Source organism: Lutra lutra, chromosome 2 (genome assembly GCF_902655055.1).
Source record: "Lutra lutra chromosome 2, mLutLut1.2, whole genome shotgun sequence".
Taxonomy (NCBI): Eukaryota; Metazoa; Chordata; class Mammalia; order Carnivora; family Mustelidae; genus Lutra; species Lutra lutra.
Window position 1 is genome coordinate 197,949,583 of NC_062279.1, and position 22,125 is coordinate 197,971,707.

Genomic DNA, 22,125 nt, shown 5'->3' on the forward strand with positions numbered 1-22,125 from the left:
GATAACAAATGCCCTAGAAATGGAGGAAAAAAGTGCTTACCATCGACTCAATTTTCTGGCTCATTTCTGTGAAGTTTTTAGAACCCTCTCTTCCAAAGTCGCCATAGAGTTTGTTACTTGTAAACGACAATGTGCTATAGTAATTGTAGGTCTTCCTTTGATCTATGAAGGGAGAGGGAAAAAAATCATACTGTTTATCAGATGTATGTAAAGCATCATTATTTCCATGTTTGGTGATTGCTAGAAAGACTGAGACCAGAAAGAATGGCCCTACACCAGATCATCATCTCTATCACCTTGCCTTGAGCTTCATGGTTATCTCAGAATAAAAGACAACAGCATTCATCATTATAAGATTTAGAGTGTAAAATCCATAAGAAATGCTTGCTGTTCCTATGGGCTAATTAGTAGTGTATTATCCATTCCTGAATTAGCCAAGAGAGGCAGCAAGTCACACCATCTGAGCATAAAAACAAGAATGGACTTGGAATTTTCCCAAGAGTAAATGCACTTTTATATTCCAAAAGTAGATTTCTCCCAACTCAGTAAAATTACATATCAATTTTGGCCACAAGGACCATAGTGTAGGAAAATTTATTTGGAGTAAAGAAGATGAGGGTAAGGATGAAAATGTTTGAAGTTCAGCTAGGGAACTAGAGCTGCCATTTGGCATAACCTTCCAGGGATACTTGGTTTCACCTGGCTCCTTTGTCACTCCACTTATTTTCTCCCACCAGCCACAGAGGTTGTCTTGTCTTGCCATTGTGTACATTTTCTGCATCCAGTTAGACAGCCCACATTTTTGGCCCACTGAAAATTAATATAGCATCCATCTACACATCTATATATGAAACAAGTATGAGCCCTAAGAAGATTCATTGGGTCTAAATTGGGCCTAAGAATCTGCATTTCTAACCAATTCCCATATGTGATAATGCAGGTGATGGGACATAACCCGTCATAGGGAAGTTAGTGTCTAGAGAGAAGAACTGACTCTTCCACATTTTAGTCCTTTTTTTTTTTTTTTAATTAGATTGAGGGCACCTCAGTGGCTCAGTCAGTTAAGCATCTGCTTTCAGTTCCGGTCATGATCCCAGGGTCCTGGAATCAAGCCCTGCATCTGGCTCTCTGCTTAGTGGGGAGTTTACTTCTGTCTCTGCCTCTCCCTTCTACTCATGCTCTCTCTCTGACTCTCTCAAACAAATAAATAAAATCTTTAAAAAAATTATTAGATTAATAAACTTGAAATTACCATTCTAGAAGCCAAAAATGGTCAAACACCAATGATTTCATATACCTCAACCAAATTAACAACTTGTGTGTAGTCAATATTTTACTTTGCTCAATGGACTCAAACAGGTCACTAAGTGTCAATATTTCCCAGTTGCTAGAATTATATGGCATGTGTAGTTGTTGGAAAATATTATTGGGGACTATTAACAGAAAATAAGAAAATTAAGGATGAACATTAGTTTATTGACAATTTTCTGAAAAAGTTTGTGAATCTGTAATCTACAAGTATGTTGCTCATAATAGAGTCACCTTCTATCATTCAATTCACAGAGGGACAGAAATGCAGTCCCAAAGTTCCCTGAACACCAGCTGCCACACACAATGCTCTGTGGTCCTGGGCTTTATGCCAAAATAATGTTTGTTTTTTCAAGGTAAGTCACCTCCATCTTAATCTGTCTGTTTCTTAACTATTTATTTTAGTTTGGTTACTTAGGTATGCCAACTCCTAAATGCTCATGTGCTGTATCCACTCTGTTCTTTGTTTCTATGTCCGAACAGAGGGCAAGTCACATATGTAAGACAGTAACCCATATCACAACAACTACTGTTTATTCAGGTGTGCTGTGTGGGCAGTGTGGAAGTTGGGTGTTCCATATTACTACACTGATCATTCAAACAATAGGATGCAGGAACAGGTGACTGGAAAATCTTGCCAGGTTTTCATTGTATGCATGTGAGCAAGATGGCTTGGGAAGAGGCAAATGGAGAAGCAGTAAGAAACATTTTCTCTCACTGAGACAATGAGACCTCTAGCTTTAGTAGGAATTCTTTGTGATGTCAGACAAACCAAAGTATGCCCCCTTTAAAATATCATAGGTTTGATTCACTAATCTTTATCATTCAGTATTCAATAGATATTCATTATTTAATATGTGCCAAGATCCTTCTAAGTTCTGGGAATATTAAAAATGAACAAAACATAGTGTTAAGCATCTGTGGAGAAGAATTATGACGTTTACAATATAATGAGACTTGATATATTCCTAACAGAACTGCAGAATTATAAAGTTATTTTAGCCTTTATTTTTTTTTTCTTTTTAATTAAAAAGACAGTCCACAGAAATAACCAAAATATAGATATTCCAAAATTTAAAGACTTGTGTGTGGGTAAACTCAACCAAAAAAAAGTCTTTATTTTAAATATATTTTCTTTACCCAGAAATGATCTACCTTGCTTTAGAAATTGAGATTGGAATTGAGATTATGTCTATCAGTGGAGGACGATAGCCAATTTACAGATCACCTTGTCTCTTTACATGAAAGCAACTTGTGCAAATTTCCAATTAAATTAGAATCAAGTAATTAGCTTCTTTGGTTACAGTGTCTTGAACATCAAAGCATTAGATAGTCACTAAGGGAGATATTAAGCCAATAGGTCATAGTGGAGTCAACTAATTATAACTTCAGGCAGAGTAGAGGGAAACTTCAGAAGGGTTGTTATACCCTGGAAGAACAGTCCTGAAGTACCCCGGGGACCTTTCTAATAACAGAGCAGACTCATGGTTCATCTAGCTGTGAGATACCTGATTACCACAGAATGAACCTCTTTATAATTAACCTTCTCAGCATATTCTATCCTCTTTAATCACATGCAATACATACCAAGATGAGATTAAAAACAACAGAAACAGACACTTACTAAACAATATGTAATTATGAGCATTTTTCCAGCTTACTAGTACAGAACAGAGACAACTTCTTTATGATCCTTGATTATGTAATTATTTTTTGGGCTCTCAGGATGTCAGTAAGTTGGAATAATTTTAAATCAAGGTGATTGCTCTGCATCCTCAAACAACTCAACACGTTCAACTCTAGCTCTCCCATGGTCTTCCCCTATTTAATATTTGATTATCGCTTACTAATGAACATAAAAACTAGCATGCTATTCCCAGCAGGAAGCATTGCTACATCAAAGATAGAAGAAAGAATCCTCCTTGGCTTATAAGGATTATGTGAGAGAGACAAGGCAGGTAAAGAATGTTTTGTACCAGCTTTGCCAATGAGTTGTAGTCATGAATGAATAAGCCTGAGGCAAATCAAAACCACAGTGCACATCAGGAAATATTTGGGGGTAAGTCACATGATGCCAGGGCAGCCCGTACTTACTGTATCTCACATAATGAACGGTAAGTCCAATGCACACGGCCAGGACAATCAGGGAGATAAAGGTGATGAGGCCAATAACCCAGGGTTCCAAACAAGCTCTCTTCCTGTTCTTCACCACAGCTGGCCTGAAAAAGCAAGCAAATAAATGGGTTATATCACAGGGCACACCACACCCACTCCTTGGGTAAGGTAGATATTTCTGGGGAATTCAGGACCCTCATGTGGTAGAATACTGTTTAGGTTTGGAACAGATTCTGGTTCCAGGCTGCTGAAGCCAATTCTGGCTCTGGTTGCCTGATCTTAGACAAGTCATTTGACATCTCTCTGCCTGTTTCCTCATCCATAAAGGGAAGATGATTGTGATAGTACCTATCTCATAGGATTATTGTAAGGATTAAATGAATTATTATATATAAAGTGTCTACAACAGTGCCTGGCATGTAGAAAATACTAAGTAAGTGTTAGCTATGATTTATTGAGCTGATGATTATGTCCAAAATATTGAGTTAGGCACAATCAGAGCTATGAAAATGTTTAAAGCCTGGTTTTACCACTCTAAAATCTTAAAAGGTCTATGAAATATGTTACAGCTTGATCCATTCTGTTCCAGATAAAATTTCTATTTCTACTCTATTTTTCTGAATTATTTCCAAACAAACTTTGAGAGTACACATAAGAGATTACCGGAATTCCCTTCTAGAGAACCCGAGTGCTTGTACTCTAAATCTTAGTAACACTACAGGAAATCCCTTCTGCATAGGATTCCCTCAACCTCTCCCATTTTTTGCTGCTTTCAAAAACATGTTACAGAAAAATGTTGGTCAGTTGGGTTTTTGTTTAATTAGTACAGTTGCTATTTCCTTGTGTTTTAGTAGTTGCTAAGCAAACTCAAAAGCTAGAGAAAATAAAATAATAAGTCAGAGTTAGCTAAGGAGTTTGAATATGAAGCTGTTATTTTATATTTCTTGAGATATATATCATGCTGGTAGAATCACTGGCAAGTATGCTTATCTCCAGAGCACTGTCTGATATGTGAGGGCTGGGACAAAGTGTGGTGTGATGCTGGAGGAGCACAGGGAGGTCAGTCACAGTAGAGAGGATTCTCAATCCAGCTCTTCCCCTAACAGCTGTGTGACTTGGACAAATCATTTAAACTCTGAGCTAAGTTCTTCATCTGTCAATAAGGGACGGTATAGACATTCGGTCTGAAGCACATGGTTGATTTTGAGATCCTGAATGAGATCATGAACGTGAAAACTTTCTACAAGGGGCACCTGGGTGGCTCAGTGGGTTGAGCCTCTGCCTTCGGCTCAGGTCATGATCTTGGGGTCCTGGGATCGAGTCCCACATTGGGCTCTCTGCTCTGCAGGGAGCCTGCTTCCTCCTCTCTCTCTCTGCTTTCCTCTCTGCCCACTTGTGATCTCTCTCTGTCAAATAAAAAAAAAAACTTTCTGCAAATTGCTCAGCTACTTTTGCAATAAATAATTTCTGCTTACAGGAAGCAAGGGGACTCAGTTTCCAGTTATGTAGGACCAAGATGTGATATCATTTTGGGACCTATCACGTCATAGCTTGGCTCTGCCTCAATGTTTTGTTCTGTTGGAACTTTGTCACAGAAGTCAAGACTGTCATCATTACTACATGACTCTGTCCCTCCTGAAGGCACTGAGATACAGTGAAAGGCTCTAGAGACTCTATCTGATCTCCTGTATTGTTCCTGTGATTTTCCTATGAGACTATATAGCCAAGGACACGTCATCTTCCTCTCCCCAATCTCTTCAATGTTCAGTCCTCCCTTAAATGATATTCCAAACTCCTGATCCTACAATGGCAATTACTGCAAGATAAAAAGATTGCTCCATGAGGAGGTCATTAATTTTTTATGTGCAAATGTGCCTAAAAACCCTAAAAATTCATTCCTGTTCCTTCATCTCTGAATACTTGCTATTCACCTGTTGCAGAAGAAAGAAGATGTGCATAGCAGACGTAAACAAAACTTTGGGGGAAATATGGGGAGGAAAGGGCTTCTCAACTAATGTCAAAACATGCCAGATGAAGACTATGAATTTGTAATTATAGCAAATGTGCTGTAATTAGCAAAAATATATGATCCCTGTGTAGAGTTGTGAAATATGGCAGAAGTTCTAATTGTTCTATAACTTTTGATCAAAACAGACAATTAAAACAACACAGCCATTAAATTGATGGGGTAAATCTAGAAGTATCAACATGGAAATAGCCAATGATATTTTACATTTTAAGGAAAAAATGTTGCAGAAAAATATGCATTGTATGTTCCAGGTATTTTTAAAAATAATTAAAAAAATTTTTATTTATTTATTTGATAGAGAGAGACAGCATGAGTCAGGGAAGGAGCAGAGGGAGAAACAGACTCCCTGCTGAATAGGAAACCCAACTCAGGGCTAGATCCCAGGACCCTGAGATCATGACTTGAGCTGAAGGCCGTTGCTTAACTGACTGGGCCATCCAGGTGCCCCCATCAAAAACATTTTGAATAAACTATGAGGAAAGTCTGATTTTGAGTCCTGCCACCAACTTACTTATTGTATAATCTTATACCAGTAGATTCAATTCTCTCTCTTATATTTTCCATGTCAAAACCAGAGATAATAATTTCAGACCCCACCTAACATGATGAACTATGTAGAGATAAAAACAGTAAAGTTTTTTCTTTTTGTTACTTTGAGTTCACAAGCAGAAAATTATCAGCAAGGTCTATTATTATTATCATCATTATTTTAATTATTAATAATAATGGTAATGACCATACTGAGATGTTTGTCATTTGAGACTTTAAATCTTCCCTTCCCAGTCTGAATGGCATTGCTTTGCAAACTGATTCACCCTGTTTCTTAATTACTTTCTTTTGCTCTCTCAGCAAGAGATTAAGTAATGAATTACTTCAAACTACGTGTGGTAGAATTGTGTTAAAAAAGATAGGAAAAATGGAGGAATAAGTCCATTTTACATATCAGTAGACAATTACATAATTAACCCCTCCTGTACACAAGTCCTTGTGATTATTGTGGCCTTTTGAAACTTATCTGAACCTTTTCATGTAAAATCACCTTCAGACTGGATAAATTCTAATAGCTTCAATAGTGTCAAATTTATTTCTTTCTATGATTTTTCCTTTCAATTTGTGGAGAGTTGTGAGTAGATGATGAATATAGCAGTTAAAATACAGGTACATTTTTATAAACCTAAAATTGTCAGAAGACAAGTAATATGTCCAGAGTTGTATCCAGAGTTGTACTATCACTTCTTCATGTGTCATTTTAAGAATAGTACTAAAAAGGAAAAGCAGCAACAACAACAAAAGGGCAAGGGCAAGGGCAAGCAAAAGATACTAACACAAATAAACCTCATGGCGAGCCCTGGAGAGTAAGTCCTGGCTCATAGGGCTTCAGAGGAAAGTTTATCAGAACAAACACCTGCATAAAACCACCACTGTAGACTGATTAACAGTAGGTGACAAATTCTTTGCTCATTCTCAGTAATGGTAAGCGGCAATGATATTCTTAGTCTTCATGTTTCACCAGCCCAATCCCGCTGAGATGTTTTAAATGAATATGTGTACATTATCTATAACGTTGGTGGTCCCAAAGCATTATTATCAACTACTTAAGCCAGAAGTCGGCACACTCCTCTGTAAAGTTCCAATAGAAACGATTTTAGGCTTTCTGGGTCACACATTCTCTGCTGCAACTACTTAGCTGTGCCCTTGTAGCCATAAAGCAACCATTGACAAAGCACAAATGTACGTGGTTGTGTTCCAATAATACTTTATTCCTGTGCACTAAAATTTGAATTTCATCTAATTTTCTCATGAATAGTTTTCTTCTTTTAATTTTTTTTCAACCATAAAAGTATAAAAATCATTCTTAGCTCAAGCACTGTACAAAAACAGGTGGTGGGCCATAGTTAACTGATGGTTGACTTAAGCAATAGTCTACAAGTCAATGCTTATTGTGTTGGGAAGCTGTAATAGTCTTTTCACTTTCTAGTCTCATCTGCATGGCAAATTTAATGTAGTCTGTCTCCAATCCCATTGCCACTGACTTTATTCTGGAATTCTCACTAAATTGTGTCCTGTAGCTTAATATCAGCTTCTCTTCTGTCCTCTTAACCTCTGAATCATTCTCCATTCCAGTAAGCTATCTTTCTAGAAGTGATGTAGCCAATGGCTGAGACTAATAAAACCCAAATTGGCCTTAGTTAGCCTGGCATTCCTCTTTTCCCCATTAACTTTCAGGCTCTTTGCCTTTGTTTCTGTTTGCTTCCTACCTGGAGTAACAGGATTTATGCTTTGTTTGCATCTTAAAAGCTCATCTGTATTTAAGAGCCTGTTCAAAAAATCCCCTCCACTTCAGTTAGGTCTACCTTGACCATCATGTTGAAGTACATATTTTGAGCTCCTTAAGGGTAGGGAGTGAGCCGTACTATCTCTATATTCTCAAACCACATGCTCAAGATAGGTTCACAGAAGGAACTGAATTGAAGTTGACTAAACCAGATTAAACTGATCATTTGTCAATACCACAATATGGGTCTCCATGTCTCTCAAAGCAGTTCTGGTTTGCCTTAGTTTTAGAAAAGCACAAGGTATATACATACAAGGAAAGACAGGTCAGACATTGTGGAGAATAATTATTATTTAAGTAAAACCTGATTTCCATAAAACACTTTATATAATGATCAAGTTTTGTGGTTAATATTTCTACATTACATGTGTTTAAAACACATGATTTTCCAACTGTGATTTGATCCATCCACTGTAAAGTGTTATAATAGTACAGAAAGTGATAAATGCAAATGAGGGGACATTAATTTCAGGAAACACATTATTTTTTTTTAAAGAATTTATTTATTTGACAGAGAGTGAGAGAAGGAGAGAGAGCACAAGTGGGGGGAGCAGCAGAGGGAGAGGGGGAAGCAGGCTCCCCGCCGAGCAGAGAGCCTGATGCAGGACTCGATCCCAGGATCCTGAGATCATGACCTGAGTCGAAGGCAGAGGCTTAACCCACTGAGCCACCCAGGTGCCCCTCAGGAAACACATTATTTGGGGCTATTGCATGTCTATGCATTGCAATATCAAAACAAAAGCATAAAGAAAGATGTCACAATGATGTAACAACCTAGTACCTTATGACATTGCTAATTCCCTAAATCAGTGCTTGGGATTTCAAATATCAGTCAATAAGCATTAATTCAATTTTTATTATGTTTTTGTCACTAGCTTATTTCTTTAGCTGATTGAGTTGTACCCACTTGTCCTATCCACACAAATACTTCAGGTGATTTCTTCTCTGTGGAAGACTCATAGCAGCAGGCATTGGAGAGCTCTTTAATCTTTCTTACACCTTGTCAAATAAGATTATAAAAATATACAGGTTGGAACTAAAATTTGTATATGTGTTCATGGATCATATATTTTCATTGCTTTTTCTAAAAATAAATAAATACAAATTACTTCTAAAATTGCAAAGAACATATTTCTGTCCTGTTAACTGTTACATAAACATATTTATAAAATATCTACTAACAACAGCGAGGTCCTTGGACTGGATTATGTGTGCATTCTCAAGAATGATAACTACAAATAATTCTCATACAACAAGATGGGAGTCTAATTATCAGAAAACCATTTCCATTTTCTCTTTACAACACTAAGATAAATGGTGAGTTCATTGTTTTTATTAAAAATGTTTTAGTTTATATTACACCTTGTTCTAGATAGCTTAAGATAACATAAGGAGAAAGATATATAGAGAGATATATAGAGAGTATATATAGATATGTAGAGTAATATATATAAATATATACATATACATATGTGTGTGTGTATATGTGTGTGTGTGTGTGTGTGTGTGTGTATTTACAAAGACTGCATTAATTCCCATCTAGACATTTCCTTAAGTCAGGCCACAAATTTGTAGCTTTCCAGCAGCCAACTCAAAAACAAAAATAAAAAAACAAAGCAAACAAGCAAACCCTCTTTAGGTACCTTTCTCATGGCAACCATAAGATAAAAACAGTGAACAATTATTCAGTAACAATACAATTCTTTTCCTCACAAAAAATTACTATGTAATGTAATGAACTGTAGTCTCCACAATATTCCTACCATTGAAACCAAAATTAGTTTTGTAATACTCTTAGTGTTTTCTTCAATATTGGCAAATGACATCAATTACTATTTAGTAAAAACAGTTTGACGGTGTGGGGAAGGGGAGCAGTATGAATCATTCATACCAAACTCTATGATAATTTTTAAAAATATGTAACAAGCTTTGAAGCTTTTGAAATCTTCTGCACAGCAAAGGAAACAGTCATCAAAACAAAGAGGCAACCCAGAGAATGGGAGAAGATATTTGCAAATGACACTACAGGCAAAGGGCTGATATCCAAGATCTATAAAGAACTCCTCAAACTCAACACACACAAAACAGATAATCACGTCAAAAAATGGGCAAAAAGTGAAATAAGTCAAGCAGAGAGAGTCAATTATCATAAGGTTTCACTTATTTGTGGAGCATAACAAATAGCATGGAGGACAAGGGGAGATGGAGAGGAGAAGGGAGTTGAGGGAGATTGGAAGGGGAGGTGAACCATGAGAGACTATGGACTCTGAAAAACGATCTGAGAATTTTGAAGGGGTGGGGGGTGGGAGGTTGGGGGCACCAGGTGGTGGGTATTGTAGAGGGCACGGATTGCATGGAGCACTGGGTGTGGTGCAAAAATAATGAATACTGTTATGCTGAAAAAAAATTATTAAAAAAAATGTCAAGTTCAAAAAAAAAAAGAAATGGGAAAAAAATGGGCAAAAGACATGAACAGACACTTCTCCAATGAAGACTTACAAATGGTTAACAGACACATGAAAAAATGTTCATTATCACTAGCCATCAGGGAGATTCAAATCAAAACCACATTGAGATACCACCTTACACCAGTTAGGATGGTCAAAATTAACAGAAGAGGAAACAGCAAGTGTTGGAGAGGATGTGGAAAAGGGGGAACCCTCTTACACTGTTGGTGGGAATGCAGGTTGGTGCAGCCACTTTGGAAAACAGTGTGGAGATTCCTTAAGAAATTAAAGATAGAGCTACCCTATGACCCTGCAATTGCACTATTGGGTATTTACTCCAGAGATACAGATGCAGTGAAAAAAGGGCCATCAGTACCACAACGTTCATAGCAGCAATGGCCACAGTTGCCAAACTGTGGAAAGAACCAAAATGCCCTTCAGCGGATGAATGGATAAACAAGATATGGTTCATATATACAATGGAGTATAATGCCTCCATCAGAAAGAATGAATACCCAACTTTTATATCAACATGGATGGGACTGGAGGAGATTATGCTGAGTGAAATAAGTCAAGCAGAGAGAGTCAATTATCATATGGTTTCACTTACTTGTAGAACATAAGGAATAACACAGAGGACATCGGGAGATGGAGAGGAGAGGTGAGACTGGGGAAATCGGAGGGGGAGACGAAACATAAGAGACTGTGGACTCTGACAAACAGATGGAGGGTTTTGGAGGGAAGGGGGTGGGGGGTTGGGTGAGCCTGGTGGTGGGTATTATGGAGGGCACATATTACATAGAGCACTGAGTGTGGTGCATAAACAATGAATTTTGGAACTGTTTTGAATTATTGTTTTGAATTATTGAATTATTATTGTTTTGAATTATTTTGGAAAAAAATAAAAGAATAAAGGAGACTCAATATTAAAAAAAATCTAACAATACTTCCTTAACTATTATTGAAATGGCTCTGTAATGGGATTTTCACATTATAAAGTATCTAAAGGTTATTGAAATTGTAGGCATAAAACATAGTATTACTTAGTACAGTAGTAAGTACAGTACTTACTATAGTAGTAAGTTTTTAATAAACATTGTGAATAACCATTGTGACAAAAAACCCTACCACTCATGAACTTTTAACTTAAGCAAAACCCATAACTTAACCATTCCTATATTTAACCAACCATAACACTCAAGTGATAGTATCTTTCCTCCCACCTACTTTTAAAGGAAGTTGTGAAGATCACATATGTGATCATCAGACTTTGTTAAATACATGTATTATATTTCTGGCAAGTATCAGTGATAACTCAACAGTAAGGAATGTCTCTGATCTCCACTGTGTGATGAACAAGGTATTTATTAAGTTCCCAACCAGATATGGTACAGCACAGGAAACTACAAACTGAGATTCAGGTTGACACTTTGCCTGACCTCCAGAAATATGTAATCACAGACAGATGTGGTGCCACAAAATTTAAATATATTATTAAATAATTAGTATGGGTTTATGGACTTATAAACTGAGCTATTTTCATCCTTAATTCTACTAAGATATTTGCTTTCTTTTCTTCAAACTCTTTTTACTTCAAGATAATAAACTGCCACAATCTGAGTAAGGAACTTTAAAAGCAACAGTTTCCCACAGAAATGTTGACAAAGGATGCCATTGCAGCCAGTCATGGGGAATTGTACGCACTTAAAAATATATTTAAAAAAATAAGAATTAACAGGGAGTGTGTAAGTATGTGGTGGCAGGTATTATCAGAAGAAAAGTAGTTGAGAAACCTAAGCTCAGAGACATTTTCAAGGTTAATACATAACATAGACTTTCAGAAACTTTTTGTAATGTTAGATGTCTTCCTACCAAATATTTTTCATAACTTTGTTTAGACACCTCCTACGAGAGTTGGCGTGATAGAGTAGAATTAGCTCTAAACTATAAGTCCAGTGACCTGCATCTTAGATCTAAAGATTTCTGCTTAAGGATTAAGTCCTTTCATCTAAGTCTGAAAATTCTGAGATGAGAAACCTGAAAGCATATTCAACATCACATAGGTTCCAGCATCCCTTAATCCCCAACTTGTGTGATGTTGAGTGTCCTCTCATTTTCCTCATCTGTTAAAAAACAATGAGGATTTTAACTGATCTAGATACTCTTTAATTTCCATCAAATTTAGTGTTCCGTGCCTCACATTACTTAAAAATGCTTAATATATTATAATTAAAATTCAGCAATTACTAAACAATTAGCTTTAACATAATTTTTCAAATGTCTCATTTTTCTGGTTGCCACATGCCAGAGAAGTGGAACGAAGTAAGGAACTGTAAGTGATTTTAAATAATTCACGTTTCATATGAGGAAGTCATAAATTTTATTACTTGCCTCCTAAGCCAGTTTTAAAATCCCTAGAACCATGAAATTTCATTTTATGTAAAACAATAATGGCCCTTAGAATTGGAATGTGTCAGTTGAAAGACACATGCTTAAAGTCATAGAGTATAGTCAAGAGTATCTTAAAATCAGCTGCTAGAGAACATTACATAAAAATATTTTATCATCTTTCCCATATAAACTATATGGTATACTCCGGATTGCTGTTTTCCTGGCAAACACTGTAAGCCACACACAAAGAATCCCTCCAATAACCTAGAAATTCCTTTTTATAATAAAACCCTACTGGAATTAATGTATCAATGAAGGGCAATTGGAAAATGCATGGATTCTATTAATGTTTATTTTCCCAGAAGTGAGATTTCTTGATTAATGAATTTCCTGCCCCAGCTGCTGACCTGTAATAGGTGGAAGTATTGAGTCTTAACTTTTGAATGGAACACCAAATTAATACCATAAAACTATAAGAAAGGTGTTATTTTATCCAAAAGAATAAAATATCTTCAGTTACCAATGCTAGGGCCTTAATTTACATGTACTTGCTGATGACTACCAGATCCATAACTGCAGCTCAGATCACTTGGCTAACCTTCAGACCCATACATCTACTGCCTTCTTTTCATCACAACAGCATATACCTCTAGTCATTCAAACTTAACATGTCTGTAGTAGATCCTTGTCGGTGTCTACCCCAAATAACTTTTTCTTAATAATACAATCTTTGATATTTGTTGAGCACATAGCCATCTTGGAAAATAGAATAGTGTTCCTTGTCCACAGGCCTATCTGCCTGCCTCCAGACTTGTTTATACTAATTCCATTTTTTATAAGCCACTGTTACCCTAAATTTCTTGTCCCTCATATATAGCTAAATCTAACGCTATTACAATATGCAAAACAAATTAGTTGCAATCAAGGTGAATTGCCACTTTTTTGTAATTATCTTTGGGAAACGGTATCTTTCGGAAACTAATTTTTTATAGTTTATATGGGAAAGATGATAAAATATTTTTATGTAATGTTCTCTAGCAGCTGATTTTAAGATACTCTTGACTATACTCTATGACTTTAAGCAAATGATTTCAATTTCTTACTTATTGGATAAAGGTCTGGGTTTTGGCCTCCAACACTTTGGATTTAGTCCTGGCTCTGCCTCTCACTCACTAGGTGGGTCTGAAATTACTCACTCTCTCAGATTCTACATTTCCCCACCCATAAATGGGGCTACTGATAGGACCTAAGTATAGGGTTCTTCGAGGGTTAAATGAAATAATGCCCACAGAGCAATTGGCATCAGGCCAGGCACACAGTCAGTGCTCCACAAATGTTGTCTGTTGTCACTATATCCTCCTTCATAGTGAGAAATTAATTTGCTTTCAAAGTGGGTTGAAAGTCCCTCAAATTGCCTCCTGTGTGCCTAAGGGGATAAGGAGAAGATAGAGCAGTGAGGCTCCCAAGATTAGTGCCATTTCACCCATAGTAACTCTGTTCCATGTGTCAAGGGTTTGCATTAGGTCTTATGTGCAAAACGGAATTCAACTAAGAAAGACGTATGTTCCAACTCCAGCTCTACCAATCACTTCCTCAGAGATTTGGAAATCTCTGTCTTCCTAATCTTTGGTTTCCCTACCTGTAAATTCATGGTAATATTAAAATTATCTACTTTACAGTGTTGCTGATAAATACCAAATAAGAAAATAAATGGTGGAATCAACTATACAGAATATACACTTGTTTTTTTTTTTTTTCCTGTTATATGTACCCTCTCTGGATTTTGCTAAATGTGACCTGGCATGTCAGTTTTTAAAATGAACAACTAATTTTTAAAAGGCCATATATTTCTATACATCTTCAAATGTAATAGTGATAATAGCAATAGTATTTCCTGAGTCATGTGAACATCTGTGTTAATTTAACCCTTCTACTTCATGGTATTGGATTAGGTTTACAGGTGAACAGGAAGAACAGATTCTATCTCTAGTGCTGACTGACGCACCAATTCCTGTAACCACATGCAAATTACCTAATCTTTGAAGGTTGTATCACCTACTTTATAGAACACCGATAGCACTGCTTCCTGTCTACCAGCCTTGGAGGTCCACTGAGAAGACTATTCATTGAATAATAGCATTGTTCCTTGTAAATATAACTTTTATATCTTTTGACACAATCAGACAGTTAAATCATCCTAGCAGTAGAACTACCAAAGTGGATACAAGAGACGTGAGGATGGTTACACCACTGTAGTTAGGAGCATAGGTTTGGAGTCAGATGGACCTAGATTAATTCCCAGTTCTGCCATGTATTACCTCTGACTAGATAATGTTATCATCTGAACCTTAATTTCCTCATCTATAAAATGTGTATAATAATATAACCATAGGTTGTTTTAAAGATTAAACACTTGTGATGTTTTAGAACAGTAGTTGGCTCATAGAACATGTAAAACAAATGACGGCAATTGTTACTTTGTTCTGTACTGACTCACAGTTTAACTTTAAACAAAGTGATAAGTTCTTCTATATCTGCTTTTGCAGCTTTGAAAAAGAGTTATCCTCTGACATTTTCAGATGAAAGATTGGAGGGTAGAATTTAGTCATGATACATGGTACTTTGGATTCCCCTTAGTTCTATTACCTCAGAATTACTATTCTAAAAATCTCACAAATTGCCCAACCACACAGACCATATATGTAAGTGGGAGACGTTTTGGCACGCAGATTCTGGCATGACTTGGTGTCCCTACACCCATTTTTTTCCCCTCAACCTCTTAGAAGTTTCCTATTCTCTAATCCATTAATTTCCAATGTATTAAATTATGTTTGAAATTGTGAGATCATTCTTCCTAATTCCCCCCCACCATCTTTGATGAAAAAATGTCTGAAGGAGTGCATTTTGAGAAGTGCTTTGTGCATTTCCTCTAAAACCTAATGCTGACCAAGCCATGAAAGGCAGTCAGAGCATGGACCATCTTCCATCTTAGATGACTGCTCCACAAATGCCCAACTCACCCCATTCTCAAGAACTAAAGCCATCAGGCATACTTATGAATCTCAACGCTGATATTGAAACTCATGATTTTGCCTTTTTTCTTGAATTGTTCTATTTATTCCCTCCTTGTATCGAAGCAATGACATATTTTTGGAGGAAAGCAGACAACAATGAAAAAATAACAATAAGGTTCATTGAGACAGTTACAGTTACCACAGACTGACGAATCCTTCCATGATACACTGTACTAAGTGAACTTGATTTTCATGAAATAGCAAATGCTGTAATCCTTTTAAGAAAACAGTGATGATGCAATTAAGGTGCTATGCTCTCAGTCACTGATCACCTTTAAGATAGTGTAGAGAGTTAGGTCATATTTTCATCTTATTTAAATACAAAGACAGTTTTAAGAAAATCTAAGAAAGGGCATTCCATGCATCTCTAAAATGTTTCTTAAGTAAAATTATACCACCACCCTTCCTCTTTCAGCATGTATGTACATTATTTCACATCAACCTGTGTATGATCTGTTTCTTTGCCTAGACAGTGTATAGCCATCTATGACTATTAATACATCTGCAATTTCTCTAGGTCTGTATCTGTGTGTGTACGTGTGTGTGTATTCCTTATCTCTGTCAGAATGCAAACTTTCAAAAGACTCTTCCTTTAGCTCTGCACACGTGATAGACAATGTGTTCACTATACACCTTAGAGCCAGGAAAGCCAAGCTCAGATTCTACATCCAACACTTACTAATGCTGCACAGCCTGAGTTGCACTGATTCCGTCTTTTAAAGGAGTTATTGCAATAAGTGTTTCTCAAGGTATTTCCAAAATTAAATGAGATCGCATTTTACAAAATGTACTATACATAATAGGTGTTCCACAGGTAGTTTTCTTCCACACAGAATTTAATATACAATGAGAACTCAATAAAAATTGTTACATGGACCAGGACTGATGGTAGCTGATGAAGTGAGGCCCTGTCAAAACTTGGAGCAGGATCCCATAGCAGCTCTGGGCCTAAACCTCAATATGGTAACCCTTCGGTACCACTACTGACTGACTTCAAGTTGGGATGGGGAGGGGAGATACGCTTGGCTGGCTCTATGTTAAGGTTTCACTGAAAACAGATTTTTAATTTAAACCAACATCTTCTCTGTTAGACATAAACTCCCCAAATCATGTTTTGTACTCCCATCAGTTTCCCATACTTCCTGAATTTATCCTCTCTTCCTTAATCATCACTACATTGCATAAATGGATGCTCTTCTCCCTTGGAGGGAAAGGTGACTAGGGAGAGATCACCACCCATTAAGAAATAATTATACCAATTTAAATAAAACAAAGGGCTGCCTCTTCTAAAAGCTGACCTATTTCATTTCTGCTTTAATTCCTTTCTATCTTACATGTTCCTTTCTTTTTTATGACTTTATGCTGTACATTTCTCAAAATTTAGTGTGACTAAGAATTACTTGTGTAACTTTTAAATAAAAATATCATTGCCATGTCTCAACCAGAGATCCATGAGAATTTCTGGGATTGGAACTAAACTTTTCTATTTTTAATAAGCACCCAGTGATTCTAATGGAGGGGATCCATGGCCCACACACAGACTAAGATGTAGCTCTGATCTTACTAAGTAAAAATTAAAGTTGTCCATTTTTTTAGATTTGAATATTACTCATTTCATCTCAGTCTATCTAAATTTATGTAGATATTGTCTATAAATTCATTCTGCTTATCCTTAATTCTTATCAGTGATTGCTGGTAACTACAGTTGGCATATATACTCATCACCAATAAATATTTATTTAATAAATATATTCTTCTCTTCCCAACTCTCTTCTCCTTAAACTTATTCCTGATAAAGTTTTCTTTAACCTTCTGCTCTCTGTGTGTGCATTTTTATAAAATCCAAGTGTTATTCTTTTCATGCTGAAAGAATAGCAAAAAAATAAGAGTTTGAGGGAAATGGAAGAATATGAAGAATAATATTTACCTGGTCCGAATGTCTTCTTACCTTTAAATTCTAAAATATTGGTTTTCATTTAGAACAGGTGAAGTGAGGGAAAGGGCTCTTAGAGATTTGGCTAAAGAGGAAGGAGTGTGCCATTTGATAAACCCCACAGTGTTTCTTATATGCCTCCCCAATTACGAACAACATCCTTAAAAAAATTGTCTACATATTTCAATTACATCTCTTTCTTCAAAGCATTCCAGTTAGCGCACTTGGTCTGGAAAATGTGCATATTAAATTTAATCCCTTTCCACTCTAGCCCATTTTCTTAACATCTCCTAGGTTGACAAACATAGATATGCTCCACTTTTTTATAGAGTTTTAGACCAGAAAGGAATTTTTTTGTTTGTTTATTTTTTTTTCTTTGAGAGATTATCTTCCCTCTACTCTGAAGTAGGACCAAAAAATAGGTGTATCTTTTGCTTCAGATTAGAGAGTACACTCAGAAAAATGCATCCCAATACCCCCACATAATAACTACTCTACACAAATTCTAGACTAACTGATATCTAGCATAGACAAAGCCTGAAATCCATTTAGTATCTTCAGTTTGATAGTGATTATATGTTTAAATAAAACCTCTCTTTTCTATAGCACTATTCTTACAGATAACGTAGTAAAAAGGGTAGGACAGAAAAATAAATCATGGATTATGAGGAAGTACTCACAAAAGGCAGGGAGGCTTAAGAAGTCTGACTAAATTTGTTATGTCTGTAGCTCTTAGTAGCCTCATTAACATGTACAGAAGAGTATTAAACTTTTCATAACAAGTATGTAGAAAACTTTCTATTAATGACAGAGCCTGAGTGTTTTTCCCTATTAAGAGTCCACTGGAAGTTTTACATTTCCAAACTGTTTTCTTCTCAAACTAGAAGTTTTTTTTATAAAATGATATGCCAAAATATGAATTAGAGAAAATAGAATTTTAAACTAAAGATAAAATATTTTTCAGAGCCCAAACTAGTACATGGAAACCTTATTACTATTTAATTTCTAACTTTTAAAGAAAACAATCTCAAAATAATTTTGACTTATCTGTTAGAGAAGTGATTGTGGTCAGGTACATCATTGGATTTATTTTTTAAATCAACTATAATAATTTAATCATACTATCTTCTTAAATTATTTCTTACTCTTGAGAAACATTTACAGTTTTTTAAACAGAAATGAATGTAATTTTGATCTGCATGACCTCAGATTTATTTTTTTCTCATGTATACCTTTGAAAATAAGAGTATTTTCTCAATAAAACAAAGTCCAAGCTAAAAACATGTTCTATTCTTGAAACTAGCTAACTAGCTAACTAAAAGACAGCTGTCAAACATGATGTACCTTTATCCTTTGTTAAACTTATCTGAAAGTATATAGAAAAACATTTTAGGATGAATCCTAAGATGACAAGGAACACTAATACAGAAAGAAGAGAAATGTACTTCTTGACATAATTGCATGTTAAATATCAAAAGTATGTTTCTATATTAAACAAATAGTAAATTAAAGATCCACACATTCCCTGGTGTGGTTCTTGCCATTTTAAACTACAAGTAATCTCAAGACAAAAGAAAAGGGAACTCACTGATACATTGCTGACCAGCAGGGAAGAGTCCTGTGGAGACCAAGGTCTGCAGTCAAGTGCGTGCATCCAGGCTATATCAGCAATTTCATGGGCTGGATTAAGGTGAAGAAAGAAGTCACTCATGATCTAAATAGAACCAGTCTGACGGGTCTTGACTGGTGTGATGAGAACTGTGTGTGTGACTAGTAGGACAAAGTCAAATTTTATATGGAGCTGGAGAACATAAATAATTTATAAGCACTTTCTAGGAGCAGGAACTTAAAAGCTATTGCCTTAAGATTATGCTAGCTTAAAAGTGTTCATGTAAACCCAAATTTTTATAAAGGTCAGATGTTTAAATTTAGAAGAGATCTTAAAATCACATTGCTTTGCTTCCTCATGTTTTCAGTGAAGAAATGAACTTTTAACTTAAATGTTAAATGACGGTCAAAATCATATAGTTTATGACCCACAAACCAGGAGTAATACCTATATTTTAAAAATTTATCCAACTTGGGGCACCTGGGTGGCTCAGTGGATTAAGCCGCTGCCTTCGGCTCAGGTCATGATCTCAGGGTCCTGGGATTGAGTCCCGCATCGGGCTCCCTGCTCAGCAGGGTGCCTGCTTCCCTCTCTCTCTCTCTCTGCCTGCCTCTCCGTCTACTTGTGATCTCTCTCTGTCAAATAAATAAATAAAATCTTTAAAAAAAAATTATCCAACTTGCTTTCTACTCTAGCCTGCATATAATGAAAGTTTTCTTTTGGTATTGACTATAATCAGCAGTTGAAAATACAATAGAGATTAGAAAAGTATTAGTATATTCAAATTATGTGAATTCATTCTTTCAGAAAAGTCAAGTTGTTTATAAATATTAACCCCCAATTGAGACAGTATATTTCTCTCACTATACTGGAGACAAGCATATCAGCCAACTCTGAGTCGTTACTGTCTTACTTCTGAAAAGCAAGTAATGTACTTAAAAAGTGTGTGTTTATACATGTATATGCAGATACCTGTGTATTTGTGTTAGGCATAATCCTCAAATCACCGTCCTTAATCCCCATAAATGAAATTAGGTGTTCTTCCTCTGGGCTCTTGTGATATCATAACCCTTACTGCATTGAGTGAGAATTTTTTGTTTACTTGTATCTCAACTCTACTAGACTGAATTGTTAACAGACAGTAATCCTATTCTTAGTATATATGGGACCACAAAAATACGCATGGAAAGAGAATAAGAAGGAAAGAGGAAGAGAATATGTGTGATCAGTTCTAAAAAATCACCATAAAGAAGGCAGATTAGTACTCCTATTCATTCATTCATTCATTTTTTGGGCACTGTTGAATATTGCCACACATCCATTTTGCCAGTGGTTCATCTAAACAGATGCAGAAGTTGGGATCCATAGTAAGTGTGTGATTAGGCTACCAAGAATTAGAATCACTCTCTGGCAGTAACCAAGAAACCTGTATGTTGGTACACATTGTTCTTGGGACTAGAGAGAGCATCAAATGTACCCTTTTTATTCCGGCCAATAGATCACTTAAGACTGAAGAATAAATAGCCGTACATTTACCTGAAGCTATTAAACATATAGGATCAGGTTTCTGTCTACTCACTTGAAAATATAATTTAGCCAGAAATAAAGAGGCAACAATAGTAAAGTAAAAACTTCCAGGTTACAAGATCAAATTGTTCCTACTATACAGCCTTTAAAAAGTGAAAGCCTCACTAATGAAAGCCTCACTGGCTTAATAATGCTATATTCTATTTTACCCCATATTCAATGAAAATATTGATTATATTCTTGTTTTCAAGGAAAAACAGATCCCTCTTTAGTGTATCCCTGGGCCAAAACCTGGTCAGACTCATATTAACAGAATCTTGTGACTTTTTTCTTTACTAAAATCCAGATTCCAAACTCAAATAAATTATTTATATGGTCCTATGGTTGTATATACTTAAGGTTATGTGCACCTAAAAATATAGATGCAGAAAACGAGAGGGCTTTCATAATTTTTTGAAAACATTATGGATATATGCTAGAATTACAGAAAACCAGAGATTAAGGATATGCAGATAGAGAACGAGTGGATGTCAACCAAAAGATAATCAATCCTAAATATATCCTTCCTACGTTAATGGCCTTCGTTCAGGCTACTCAAAGAGCATTTGTGTGTGTTATCAAATTTCATGATATTACATATACTTTAGTAGACATTTGAAGGATAGAGAAGGAAGGAGGAATCAAACATTAGACTAAATTATCCACCAAATGGAGCATTTTATATTCAGGTATTTCTTTAACAGTTATTCTTAAGAGTTGTAAGATACAAAAACAAAGTCAATCATTTTTAACTTTATTGGTCTCTAAGAGGAAAAAAAGGATTTTAGAGCAAAAGTTTGTCTTTCATTCGAATATTTATTTTCTTGATTGCTGTTTTTCTAAAATCATTAATTTTATTTTGTAATCCTTTTGCCTTAAACTGGTGTAAAGAAATGTATTTAAAGAGTTATCCTCCTCTTTGTGACTGAGATCAGGGCAGTCTGTTTTCCCTGTGTCCTTCCATGAAATGTGGAAGCAGAGTCAGGAGAAATATATTTGTGAATTTGAGTCCTCCAGAAACCCTCAGTAGATACGTTACATCGCGAAACTAGTAAAATAACAAGTTGACCACAGGTATTTTTACTAGCCAACAAACTATTCCACAGCCCTTCCTATACTTAGCAACGTCATAACAGTGAGGCATCTGATGGCCATAAGCATGAGTATGCTAAAGAAGTATAGTGTCAGTGTGGCTAGTCATGGATTATTTTTATCATTGTTTAAATATCCCCTAGCTTGAATCAAGTTCTTTTATGCCTGGTAATATATGCATGCTTATGCATAATAATATAATTAATTTATGGAAGCCCTCAAAGTT

General features: G+C 35.8%; 1 protein-coding gene across 1 annotated transcript in view; it reads right to left on the reverse strand.

Annotated features, from left to right (window-relative positions):
* The window catches only part of LOC125094386 (transmembrane protease serine 11E-like), a 45,317-nt gene extending 26,032 nt beyond the window's left edge, over nucleotides 1-19,285 (reverse strand). Inside the window, exons 1-3 of the mRNA XM_047719972.1 lie at nucleotides 19,221-19,285; nucleotides 3,403-3,527; nucleotides 41-162 (exon numbers count right to left, since the gene is read on the reverse strand). Coding sequence (XP_047575928.1) covers nucleotides 41-162; nucleotides 3,403-3,527; nucleotides 19,221-19,228 — 255 coding nt within the window. The 5' untranslated portion in view covers nucleotides 19,229-19,285. The remainder of the gene's footprint in view (nucleotides 1-40; nucleotides 163-3,402; nucleotides 3,528-19,220) is intronic.
* Between the last annotated feature and the right edge of the window lie 2,840 nt (nucleotides 19,286-22,125).